Here is a 12753-nt window from a genome sequence, read left to right as displayed (position 1 = left end):
ACTGCGTGCGGCACGGGGATTGCAATGGGATTGACCAGATCACCAGAAAGTCTGGTCCATGTTACATTGCAAGTGTTGTCACCGCCTCCGCGACGCGGTCGGTGGCTCACAAGCGTCAGCCTCTCTCCCCCAAGAAGGGTGTGTGTGGATGGATGGAGAGATGAGAGATAGGTAGGGAGGCCAGCCAGCCAGCAAAATGCAGGATACATAAGCAAACACATGTTCAATGCCGATGCCGATGTCGATGCCGACCTGGACCTGGGGGGTAGGCGCATTGTCTGTCTGTCTGTGCTGTGTAGCCGTACTCTGTAGCCGTACTCTTCCCGGAGTAATCTGTCCTCAGTCAAAATGGTCGAGATGGTGAGAAGGTCGAGATGGTCGAGATGGTCGAGATGGTCCCTTAGGACCCTATACGGAGCCTAACCTGTCTTCGGTCGAGATGGTCGACATGGTCGACATGGTCCCTTAGGACTCTATACGAAGTAATCTGTTCTCAGTCGACATGGTCCCTTAGACCTCAACGCAGCAAATACCCCCCGTCCACCGGCAACGGAACGCCCGTGATGAGATGGTGAGATGGTGAGATAGTCCCTCATCAGCGCAACAAATACCCCCCGTCCACCGGTACCGGCACGCCCGTGATCCAAGCGGCATCGTCGCTGGCCAGAAAGACCGCGGCCTTCGCGACGTCGTCGACACAGCCGAGCGTGCCGCCGAAGGGATGCTTGGACTGGATGTCGGCCAGCAGACGGTCCTGGCTCTGCAGGTTCTGCGTCATGCGCGTGTCGAGGAAGCCCGGACACAGCGCGTTGCAATGGATCCGGTCGGGCGCGTAGTCCAGCGCGATCTGCTTGGTCAACATGACCGCGGCGCCCTTGGACGCACAGTAGCTCGGCGTGCCGTAGTACGGCACCAGGCCTTGCACGCTGGCGACGTTGACGATCCAGCCTCGCGAGGCGTAGCGTTGAGGCTGGCCACTGGTGCCACCGGCGCCACCACCACCACTGCCGGAGACGTCGCCGCGGTTAGGGTTAGGGTTAGGGTTAGGGTTGGCGTTGCTGTCACCGAGCATCTGCTTCAACGCGTACTTACATCCCAGGAACATGCCCTTGGCGTTGACCGCCAGCGTGCGGTCCCAGTCGTCCTCGCCCGTCTCGTGGCACCGCAGCGGTCGCGGGTGCGTGCTCTCGACGCTCACGCCCGCGTTGTTCACCATGATGTCGACCCGGCCGTACTGCTGCACGCACGCCCGCACCGCGAGCTCCATGTCCCGTGCCCGAGTCACGTCCGCCCGGTGCCACGTCGCCTCGCCGCCCGTCTGGCGGATGCGTTCGTGCGTGCCGGCTTGCTGGCCCGGGTTCGGCCCCGACCCCGGAGGAGGAGTTGCAGCCGCTGTCCCCGTCGCCGTCGCCGTTGCCGAACTTCCCCGAGAGGAGTAATGCAGAGAAGGCAGAGGCACGCCGGTCGACCACGAGGATGATTCCGCCGTCCGCCCGGCCGCCCCGGCTGCCGTCGACGTGTTGTGTCGTGGCGCTGCGGTCGGGTGCAGGTCGATGCAAAACACAGAAGCCCCCTCCGCTGCAAAAGCGAGGCAGATGGCCTGCCCCAACCCCGACGAACTGCCTGTTACGATGGCGACTCGGCCTTGCAGCCGGCCTGAAGGGGTGGTCATGGCGATCCGAGGCGGGCGGGATGGATGTCTCGTCTCGATTCGACTAGGACCTCGTCGATGTCGATGTAGACTCACTCGCCAGATGTTCGATGTCTCCTGGTCGGAGGCTTTTTAGCTGTGCTTGATATCTGGTACAGTATGGCAACAAGTCGGTGAGCACATGTCCTGTAATGACCGGGCGGCCGGGCTCACCTCGGGAATTCCTCGTCAGGCTTACTGAGCCGTCCGGCCGCCGGGCCATCAGGCTGAGTGACAACCATGGAAACACATGGATATATACTCTATACATATATACACACACATGTCCAACTCGTACACCTCGTGAGACAAACTACAGCCAGACACCCGAGTCTCACGATCCTGTCATTCTGGCCGCAGCAGTTGAGCCCGTGGTCCATGTTCGTCCTCATCCACATGGCGCTGCCGTTGTGGTCTTCATGCGCAGTTGTCGTTGAATGCTTCCGGCCAAGCGTAGTGCGTAATACTCTGCTCAGAGGCATATTCTATTTTGCGTCCCAATGAGAATCCTGGTCGTCCATCTATAATACATCCACATCCCTCTTCGTGGAGATTGTTTTCGAACCTCAACCATCCCATCCTCCGAAATCCTCCTCATTATCGTTGATAAACATTAGGCATAGTCCTCCGTTTAGGTGTCCAGGCGCACAAATGGTTCGTAAATCGCATTCATATTGGATCCGGTCGGCGCTCTCTCCAAATCTTAATACTTTCCCATCACCCATTTTTGGGTCCTTGTCGGTGCTTATTGGGCGGCCTTGATCAAGTCGGCGGCCTTTTCGGCAACACCGTACGCCACAGCCTGCAGATGTGCTCCCGGCACCATAGGATAGATGCCTGTATCCACGACCCGGAGATTGCTCGTCCCATACACCCGCAACTCGTTGTCCACCACACCGCCGAGATCCCGGGGCAACATGGCTGTTGTGCATGAGTAGTGGAATTCGGTCCCGATGCCGGCCCGCAAGACCTGTCCGAGTTCGTCGACCGACGCATCTTGAGACACCTGGCTATATGAAGGCTGGAGCTCCTGGATCGCGTTCGTGTCGAGAATGCGCTGGTTCACCTGCATGGCGAGGATCATCACATCGTAGTCAAACTGATGCACTAGCCATCGCGGGTCAACATTCGGAGAAGCGAAGGGGTCGGTCGATGTGACATGTGTGGTTCCGCGGGAGAGTGGTCGCATCAGAGCCAGATCTAACCCGCCCGCGTTGTTGTTCAAGTTCTCGAACGCCGGAATGTCCTCGCTCGACAGCTCATCAAGCACGCTGGAAATCTGACGCTCGTATCCGGCTTGCAGTGTCGGCTCGTCATCGTAGGTCGATGGCAGGTTGTAGGGCGCTGAGCTAGCGGACGATAGCATGGATGCTGCGTCATCGGTGACTTGTTGTAGAGATGGAAATGCAACTGCACAGCTGGGTTTGGCCGTCCAAGGGCCGGTTTTACTGGCGTAGTACTCGGCAGCGGATTCATCATTGAAGGTTGAGTTGCTGGCGAAATCACCAATATCCATGACGGACGGATTAGTATAGTGGTAGTCCAGGTGAATCATGCCATGGTCCTGGAGGTTGTTGCCGACGCCCGGGAGGTTTTCAAGCACCTCAATGCCAACAGCCTGAAGCACAGAAGCCTGCCCAATACCCGAGAGCTCGAGCAGTTGGGGGCTGTGAATCGCGCCCGCAGCGAGAATGACTTCGCGGGAGGCATACGCTGTCTGACGTGGCGAGGACGGGCCGGTTGCGAACTCGACCCCCGTAGCTGTCAATTGGTCGCCTTGGTCAAACAGGATCCGGGTTACTTGGGAGTTGGGTTGAACGTTGAAATTGTCGCGTGCAATGTTAGGGTCGTAGTACGAGCGACGTGCGTCAGAGCGTGTCTGGTTGTTGGGATCGATGTCTAACGGTAAGAAGTAGCCTCCCGCGGTCAACCCTTCATTGGGCTCGGCAGAAGTTGGGATTCCGAGCTCGTGCAGTGCTGCAAACCAGTTGTCCGTCTGCGGCCAGTAATAGTTCGGATAAGAAACCTGGACCGGGCCACTGGTGCCGTGGACCGCGGGATTCTGTAACTCAGGTTGCACCTCTGCGCCGTCATAGTTCTTCGGCGTGTATGTCTCGGACTGAGCAGGATAGGTTAGCTGATGATGCTCTGCCTGGGTTCCGAGATCCGCTTGCCTTCTCAAAGTAAGGGAGAAGGGCATTCCAACCCCATCCAGAGTTTCCCACATCATTCCACGCATTGAAACTCCGTTGGTTTCCTCGATTCCATACCATACCGTTAATGAGAGAACCTCCACCCACCCCTTTGCCCAGGGGAATGTGCCGGCTCACGCCGTCTAGTTGATTTTGAGGCACTGTATATATTCCCCACTCGTAGAAGCCATAGGGTTGCAGACCGATATAGTACGGAATCAGAATCTCATCCTCATAATGATCACTGTTTTGGAGATTAACCATGGTTTTTCGGTCTTTCTAGAGTGCCGGATACTCACAGGGATCCAGCTTCGAGGCAGAGGACCGTTACGTCCTCGTTTTCACTCAAACGTGAAGAAACAACGAGGCCAGATACACCGCAGCCCACCACAATGTAGTCGAATGTTTGACCTGCTGCGTCATTTATCAGACCTCTAGCCGTCAACGGCCGGGCGGCCGCTAAGCTGGCCGAGAACAGTAGTGTTGCTGCTGTTGTGAACTTCATTCTCGTGTGCTTTCAACGGGTGAGGGCTGTCCTGCCAAAGAACGAGTAAATCCGAGCTGCACAGTTATAGCGAATGATGCCACAACAGTATGTGGACTGTTGGTGGCTTTTCAGATACTGCCGGGCGGTCCAAAGTCAATTGGACAGCGTCAACGAGGGGAACGTTGTGTTTCTGACCAAACGAGAAACTCAACACAAAAAAAAAAGAGATCGTCAACAACACGACTTCCTCCTAATTCAAAAGTACACACAGAGTCAGGGTCGAGAGGGTAGAGAAAGGAAAGAATCCTTTAAAAGGAAACGGCTACACATCGTGCCGAGCAGTCTCTTCCGAGCGGAACTCAGGTGTAGATCGATGTCGCCAGCGGAGCATATCAGCGGGTATGTGACCTTGTGGGATGCACATGTAATGGTGGGTGGCAGAGTCGAACCCATTGACAGCTGATATGGGGCGTAACAGAGCCCGCGATTCGATCATGGTGAAGGCCACGCTACTGTACTGCGAGTCAAAAGAAAAGTTGGAGGTGGGATAGGGATGCATGCGTAGATAGTTAACATGGAGCCAGGCTGAAGAATCTGGGGGTCACGATTGGTGGTGTGTGCGGAAGTTCGACCGGAGCGTGGTCAGTCCTAGTGTGTTGGACCACTTACCAACCCACTTGTTTCAGGAGCCGGGTGATCAAGAGACACGGCAAGTGTAGTGTCGGTTGATTTTTTTCTCTCGCAAGATAGGGCATGGAAAAGTTGCAGTCCCATAAAACCAGATGTGTCAGTCGCAATAGCATTGAGACCTGTCCACAGACGTTGCTCTTCCTCTGACCCAGAATGCCGCATCCATGGCGGCTCCCTCGAGGCAAACCGAGAGTCTGGAGTCATCGAAGTAGGCGTGGAGTAGTACTCCGGAAGGGCTTTGGCCTTGTCTCTGCCGCCGTTGATAAGGATGGAAGTCACCGCACATTGATTGCATGAGTGGTCCTTCGCAGGAGAGGTTGGACCAGCAATAATAATAGGTCCATGAATGCACACGAGAGCCTTCGGGGAAGATGCAGGGTGCATGACAGTCGCGCTCCGTATGCAGGACGAAGGGCGAAAGACGAGAGATGAATGGCTGGAGCCAGAGGTCGGTGGATGGTGGATGGTTGGATGGTGGCATGGTGGCATGGTGGGAGAGGGTGGAAGCGAGGGGCATGGACGCAGGCTGATGCCCGAGGTACGGAGGATACCATGGTAGTGGATGATCACGTGCTCGCCTCAGTTAGTGGAGGTACTAGTACTAGCCCAATGAATTAGAGCCATGGCATCGCTTGGCAGCTATGTGTAAGGTACTAGGTAGGTACGTGTACGGATACTCCGGACGTGTACACGTATATCCTCAGGAAGGGTTTCATGTGAGAATCCATTTGCCTGTCCAATGTGACATCTGTTCGAGTGCCAAACAAGGAAAGGAGTCGCGATCTGGAGTGGTTGAAGTACATCGTCTAGTAAGTCTATCCCGGACCGGAGAACTTGTCAATGCTCTCAACGTCCGTCACATCGTCGGTGCTGTGCTCTGTGAGGCTTTATCTGCGTAGCAATGCAGTGCCGTAGAGCAAGTCCATGGACGGTGCAAGTGTGACCAGTCACGAAGCACTGCTGTGTCAGAAACGTCTTCTCTCGCTAAAAACTTCTCATACGTAAGTGAACGCTCCATCATCAAGGCAATTCCCAGCAGGTGGGCAGAGGTTCATAACTGAGTTTACCTGCCCCAGTTTACCTGCCCAAGGACGGTGTCTAGACTAGACGGAACAGGCCGATCATTCTCCAAAAGCAGATAGGGCACGCGGAACGGCGTGCAAACAGGGATAGACGAGAAGGAGGTGAACACCCTTTGTCGTAGTTGAGCAAATCAACAGTCCTGTTCGGCTAGCTGGAGCAATGCACACGCTCTAGTTGCCTCATAAAGCTGGGCCGAAAGACGGCGAGTACATGTGACCTGCGTCCAGCTTCGGAAGGGAGAGACCAATTGGCTTCTCCGACTAGAATCGAGTAATGTCATGATCTCGTAAGAAGGGTTCTCAAGCGAAAGCTGATTCACAAAGTCAGGGGGAGAGGGTGGCGGGCAACACAGATCCTCTCAGATGGACCGGTAAGGGCTCTGCAGTTACCAGGAATCGCGATCACTGCTCGGCGTCAATGTCGCCTGCCTCGAATTTCAAGAAGGAGTCGTCTGCCGCGCTTGCCCCAAGAATAAGTGCCCAAGCCTCCTTTACTGTATCGAGGACACCGTCAGGAAAAGAGATATCACTAGGCTCCGGGGGAAAGACCAGGACATGGGAGGAGTGCTTGCGTAACCGAGGGTAAGATAAGGCTGGTTCATCCGCAGGTCCGAGCACTAGATACGACAGTGACCAGAGAAGCGAATGTTTGGCACCGGCCGTCTCAATAAACCCGTCGAATGCAGCTTCAAGCCTGTCCTTTGCAGTCTCGTCATCCGCAGCCACGGACGCATAGATGACACCTGCCAATCCAAGTTAGCCAGAGTCTTACAGCAGAGCTTAAGGTAGGGTCATGGATTGATTTCCAGGTCAGGTTGTCAGAGGATAAGTATCAGCAAAGCACAGAATGCTCAGGCAATGTAGATAAGTATTCATAGGTTGGATCATCATAGAAGGAATAAAGGACGCAGGAGATTGCAAAACTTACATTGACCGGCTGGGCATTCACCAGTATCTTCAGTGTGTATCTGCAGATAAATCGGACTCTTACCAGGGTTCTCAGTATCCGTGTCTACCAACACAATTGCTGCAGCCGGTACTGGTCCATTGTCGGAGGATTGGGGGAAGAGTGTCTTCAGTGGATCTGCCACGATATTGACTGATTTCCAGGTGCCGGAAGATGGCGCGTCATCAGATGACGCTGGCTGTAGTGGCGAAAGATCATCCAGGGTCCCGGTAACAAATCGAGACCTAATTCGAGTGCCATCCGAGAGTGAGCCTTCGAGCAGAACAGGATTGTTGCCGGTTTCGTCTGTGCTCGCGGAGTCGTCCTTGACAGAGTCGAGTGTTTTCAACTCGTGCCCTAACAGATATACGCCGCCTCCGACAGCTCCCGCCCTGCAGGCCACTTGGGCGATTTCCGACGTGTTCCCATATTTCGCTATGACAGCACCGAAGCCTGGACCGAAATAGCCCATTGAGCGCATATGCCTCCTGATCCTAGCCAGAGCTGTACCGAAAGGAATGGAATGTGCAGCCACAGGAGAGAGCGCAAGTGCAAGGAGCGGCGCGTGTAGAGACTTGGGGATTTTGAATCTAGTGTCAAGAGCCTCTTGCAGCGACATCAGGGCTTCTTCCTCTTGATCAGGCAATGATTCCGCATCTTCTTGCAAAGCGTGTCGAAGGAATTTCATAAGTGCACGTTTGTCCTTCATGGACAGCGACTCATCATTGAAGACATCCTCGCGCGTGCTTGGGATCTTGTGCAATGCTCCATGCCTGTGGACCCACCACGAACCGACAGCCAGAAATTCGAGCTGACTATGTATCCGTGAAGAAACTAGTTTCGGAAGGAAGTCGGATCGGGCGTAGATAATCTGTGGGTTCAGGCTGAGGGTGTAAGCTCTAGACGAACCAAGCTTGGTCTCGGTGCTGCCTTCATCGCTGTGGGTAGGTTTCGATATGGAGGCTCGTTGGAAGACGTTGTTGGAAGCTAGAGAGTGTCAGTCGACGCCTTTCTGGGAGTCTATTGCTTCTGAACTCCGTGCTCACATCTCTCCAAGTCTCGAGCCCACTCTTCTGCATCTTGCAGGCTTAGACCGGCATCAGTCCCTCCATAATAAGGGTGACGGTCGAGATGCAGGACTTTTTTGCCCGACCTGGAAAGTGACCTAGGCAGGCAAACTTTGTCAGTCAGTTAGAGCCTGATCTGGGACAGAGAATGGGGCCATACAATGCCAAGAGCGACTGAGCTTTACTTGTGCCGGCTATAACGACATCCCAGACCTCATCACTGAGGGTTTCCATGGTGGGTGAGGGACAGGGAGAGGGAGAGAGAGAGAGAGAGAGAAATGTGATTGTGGAAACCCAGAGGGCATATTATTACTGGCAGAGTTAAATCGCAGACCAACTCGGTGAGTGGAGGGCGCGTGTGGGCCTGTACCAGGAAACTTTGCCGACATAATGTGTAACGCTAAGGCTGGGTGCCTACTATCTCTAGTCCGTATCTCTAGTCCGTAGATATTGAATTTATATAATAGGTACGGAGAATAGGAGAGTCACTCGAGGGAGGCTGTAGAGTATATATAGTATCTTGGAAAGATGACCATCTGGTAGAGCTGGAGGGTTCCCTGATCCTATCGAAGTAGCAGTTGGACAAACTGCCTTGAACTCTGGCATCCACCCTAACGCTCTATCGTCGTCCGTGGTACCCCTGGCAGAGGACCTCTGCCTTATACAACGGAACAGCGCCCGGTCTCACACTGAAGTGTGGTTGATCGCCGGAGCCCTGAGTCACCGAGTGGCCCCAGCATTATATATATACTGATCGATGGTGTTGCACTGTGAAGATGCAAAGCATGACTATACTTGCAACTCTCGTTTGCACCACCGCTTGCTCCAGGCTATTTATAGGAGAGACAATATCCGTTGGATAATTACAAGTCAGGGAGTCCGATGGTGGTCTATTGATCTGTCTGCTCCAATTTGAAGTCCTTTTCGAAGCAAGGTCCCAGATACAACGCGGAGTGCCATTCTCTGAGAACAGACATGGAACCATCCGGATCTGATTCTGGGCACGAGATCACCATGGAGAACACTTGGACGCCACTCCCGCCATCTATGTTTACAGTGCCTCAAGAACTGAAGGACCAAATCCTCTCTGGGCTTGAATACCATGATGTGGTCAATCTCCGCCAGACGTGCCACGCAGCAACCAAGTTGGTCCCTTCCGCAATGATCAAAGATCTCCGAGCGAAGCTTAAGAATGAGCTGCGTGCTGAGGAACAAGCCGACCATGGCCGTCGACAGATACGGCTCAACAACTCTGCTACCTGGGCTAGAGCCTTCCCAGAAAGCTCAATCCATGCAATCAACAACATCCACGCCAACTTTTTCACTAAAGCCACGAGGCTCAATTGCTATATATGCCTCCGCAAGTTGCCACGCGAGTGCTTCACCGACGCGCAAGCCATGGGGAGCCGAAGTTTGGGCCACAAAGATGCCACTCAGCGATTTTGCAAACTATGCGGCGTACGGTCGGGGATTTGGGAGAAGGGGACTTCGTTCAAGGACGCTAAGCAGTCACGGGTGTTGTGCAGAGGATGCAACTCGATTCAGAAGGCTGATTGCAACTTCAAGCAAGCCGGAGTATGCTCAGCACGGTGCCTAGAACGAGCCGGAGCCACCTGTACGCCTAAGGACGGGGAGGAGCATGTCCATCTTGTGGTACATATTCGAGCCTAGAGAGGAGATCTAGGAAGCTCTTTTGCTTTGCTGTTGTCTGGCATCACACGCCCTCTTTCTCTTTGCCCTATATTTTATATAAGACGATTGCCACTGACTCGATGATTCGGTGGAAAAGACATTGTTGCCGTTTGGGCGCCAATACAGCGCACGGTGGTCGCCTCGTTCTCGTAATTTGGGATTGGTCAATCTGACTGTAAAATAGGGGGTAAGGTCTGGATCTTGTTCGGAAGTATGCGGTGTATACAACCACCCGCTATATCAGAACGATTAGATTCAACTTCAACCCTTGAAATTCGACCGAGTCGTTATCATACCGGATCTCCGCTCGGTCGAAGACAATGTTGTTTCTCTCGTAGTGCGTGCCAAAGGACTCGAGGATTGCCTGCCTGTGCTGGTCTCCGTGTCTCGCTGGGGTCTGGTGGAAGTGCAACTCGAACGGCATCGTGGTTTCTTTGCGAAATGAATGAGTATTTGGTTGATGCGCAGTCGAAAGTCGCTGCCCTCGTATATCCTTCCTTCTTGGATCTTGAGACTGCTGGCTCAGGAGCGCTGGATGGATGGCAACGCTGAGGATTCGAGGATTTTGCAGCACTATTTATATTTCTGCAACCCCACCGGATCAGCCGAACCAGTTTGCTCAGAATTGAATCTCGCAGGAACTGCTCGTCGTGTCTCAACCGTTGTGGAGGACCAGAGTCGAATATCGAAGACTCTTCGATATCAATGTGAGATTCAAGCTGGTATTATGTAACATCAACAGGATTCACGATCTTGCGAAGGGAGAATATGCGGTTGGCGTTCACCGTCTCTCACATCCATTAGCCCGGATTGCTGAGGATACCACACCGGGGTTGGGGCTCCAGAAGACCCTGACAACTGTGCCCTTTGTTCATGGCCAGGCCATGGTATCGGCGGATAAGCTGTTGGTTCAGGAAAGGTCGGGTCTGTACCAGTCTGGGTTTCCACGCTCATAGGCATGAAGCCAGTGCTTGTCGGCGGGAGGTGTTGTATATCGCCTGTGACTCTCCGTTCAATCGAGGGGTAATTCTGCATCCGATATGTGGGACGGAAACTGTGCGGTGAATCTCCAGTTTCGCCCATTGAGACTGATCTTGCAGGTGACTGTCCCCAATTATATACTCCATTAGGGGACGACACCCGATAGTCGTAACCGCTGTCTCTCGAAAATGCTGTCATATTCCCAGATCCAGATACAGCGCCGGTGATAAAGACAGGTGGATAAGGTCCGTGCGAGGAATGTCCATATGCCGGGTAGAACTGTGCATTCCTTGAATCAGTCACATAACCCCCAGGTGAGTGACGGTTGAGTACCTGTTGCGGCTGCTGCGGATGTTGTTGTTGCGGTTGCTGACGGTAGTCGTACGGATTTGGATAGTCAAAGCCTGTGTTGATCAGCGACGAAGCAATTGAAGGCGTGGCTTGGTCCTACCGGGTCCAGACATAGACCTAGGGCCGGGATGAAACCCGGGGTACCCAGGACTGTCCCTCGACAAAGGGGATTTGTCCAGTCGGCCATCGACCTGTTCAAATCGTTCAAAGGAGGCACTCCTCAGAATACCACCGGGAGAGGACGATGCCACCGAAGTATCGGCTTCATTGGAAGCCCCTTCGGTGGATTTGGTGTCTGAACCTAGGCGTCTTGCCGGGCCAATATTCGGCTGTTCCACGGGATAGAAATGACAGTCCTTTTTCAGCCGGATGCAATTCTGGCATCTACCAACTGGATCGTCAAAGGCAGGCAGGCAACGAATCTTACGTCTTCGACAATGGCCTGCGTCCTGTCAATCATGTTCGTCTGCAGGACATCAGGTCAAGAGACTAACCACATGCTACCGCGGTGCGATGATACCCTAGTTTATTTCTCCTCTTTTCGGCTGGTGACAGAGGCAGTCCCAGTCCCTCAAACCCCATGTCGCGAGCGTTCGGCGACGAGTCCAGTCTGTCCACTAAGCTGGGCATGACCAGAGGGTCACTCGCCCTATGGGATAGACTTTGAGCAGAGGTACCCTCCTTTGCGAAACTCGCGAAATTATTTGCTTCCTCTTGCATCACTGTCGACCAGCAGGGGCGACCTGCGTCACCGCATACAACAGCCCAAAGGCGGCGCCTTCCTCCCCTCGATGATGGTAAAGGTCGATGCAATATCCTGTGTTGCTGAGCCACATCACTCGCAGAATCGGGTTCGCACTGTCACCGAAACGGACTCCATATGTTGCAGATCAAATGGCTGAGGTAAGTTGCGAATCTGGCGCTGTTTACGCCGCTGCGCCAGCCTTGCTAAACGGGTCTACTCGCGGTTGCAGAGCGAGGGCCTCGTCGATCAAGACTGATGGAGGAATTCCAGAGAATTGGCACGAGTCGATGTACCTCGTATACGCGACCAAGATTATCGCGACGATTTCAAGTTGTCGACCTCGACCCCGGTAGAGAAGCTGAGCCAGCGGGCGAGTGGAAGTGATGGTCAGAAGGCGTTATTAAAAGGTAAAGGTAACAATGTTGACAGGACTAAGGACTAAGCGGAACTGGACATGTCAAGCAACCGGTATCCACGGCGAGCAGATCGGCAGAGGCTCGGTCCAAGACTCAATCAACGGGCTTGGGCTTCGACAGCTGTGAAGAAGCAGAAGAAATAACGACATCAGTCAGATTTCGGGCGTCTGAGAAATATGTTAGGGCTGCTGCTGTTACTAACTGTGTGCGGATCGATGAGAAACGGGGTTCAATCGTCTTCTCTCGAATAGTCCACCAGAAAGAGAAGACTGGGGCAGCCAGCAGCCAGCAGAGTTTCCATACGCGAATCCCAGCACCGAACAAGACAAGCGCCTTTCGATGCACAAAGCAAGCATGGGAGTCTGAGAGCATATGCACAAGAGGACATGGTGAATGAATGGATCGTGCATTGCA

At 53.9% G+C, this 12753-nt stretch overlaps 5 protein-coding genes across 5 annotated transcripts; 1 reads left to right on the top strand and 4 right to left on the bottom strand.

The window, feature by feature from the left end:
- Positions 1-595: 595 nt before the first annotated feature.
- Positions 596-1672, bottom strand: A1O3_03481 (uncharacterized protein; the record flags this gene model as incomplete). The annotated part of the gene is made up of 1 exon (XM_007733619.1): positions 596-1672. One exon carries the CDS (start codon positions 1670-1672, stop codon positions 596-598), a length of 1077 nt encoding a protein of 358 aa, XP_007731809.1.
- A 763-nt stretch (positions 1673-2435) lies between these two features.
- A1O3_03480 (uncharacterized protein) lies at positions 2436-4387 on the bottom strand (the record flags this gene model as incomplete). The annotated part of the gene is made up of 3 exons (XM_007733618.1): positions 2436-3758; positions 3811-4126; positions 4182-4387. The coding sequence occupies 3 exons, from the start codon at positions 4385-4387 to the stop codon at positions 2436-2438; spliced, it is 1845 nt and encodes a 614-aa protein (XP_007731808.1).
- A 2156-nt stretch (positions 4388-6543) lies between these two features.
- A1O3_03479 (uncharacterized protein) lies at positions 6544-8388 on the bottom strand (the record flags this gene model as incomplete). Its single annotated transcript, XM_007733617.1, has 4 exons — positions 6544-6884; positions 7070-8074; positions 8134-8252; positions 8315-8388. 4 exons carry the CDS (start codon positions 8386-8388, stop codon positions 6544-6546), a joined length of 1539 nt encoding a protein of 512 aa, XP_007731807.1.
- A 780-nt stretch (positions 8389-9168) lies between these two features.
- Positions 9169-9825, top strand: A1O3_03478 (uncharacterized protein; the record flags this gene model as incomplete). Its single annotated transcript, XM_007733616.1, has 1 exon — positions 9169-9825. The coding sequence occupies one exon, from the start codon at positions 9169-9171 to the stop codon at positions 9823-9825; it is 657 nt and encodes a 218-aa protein (XP_007731806.1).
- Positions 9826-10581: 756 nt separating this feature from the next.
- Positions 10582-11898, bottom strand: A1O3_03477 (uncharacterized protein; the record flags this gene model as incomplete). The annotated part of the gene is made up of 3 exons (XM_007733615.1): positions 10582-11231; positions 11279-11620; positions 11673-11898. The coding sequence occupies 3 exons, from the start codon at positions 11896-11898 to the stop codon at positions 10582-10584; spliced, it is 1218 nt and encodes a 405-aa protein (XP_007731805.1).
- Between the last annotated feature and the right edge of the window lie 855 nt (positions 11899-12753).

The sequence above is a fragment of the Capronia epimyces genome (assembly GCF_000585565.1).
Source record: "Capronia epimyces CBS 606.96 chromosome Unknown aczIQ-supercont1.3, whole genome shotgun sequence".
Taxonomy (NCBI): domain Eukaryota; kingdom Fungi; phylum Ascomycota; class Eurotiomycetes; order Chaetothyriales; family Herpotrichiellaceae; genus Capronia; species Capronia epimyces.
This window is presented reverse-complemented; position numbering and strand designations above follow the sequence as displayed.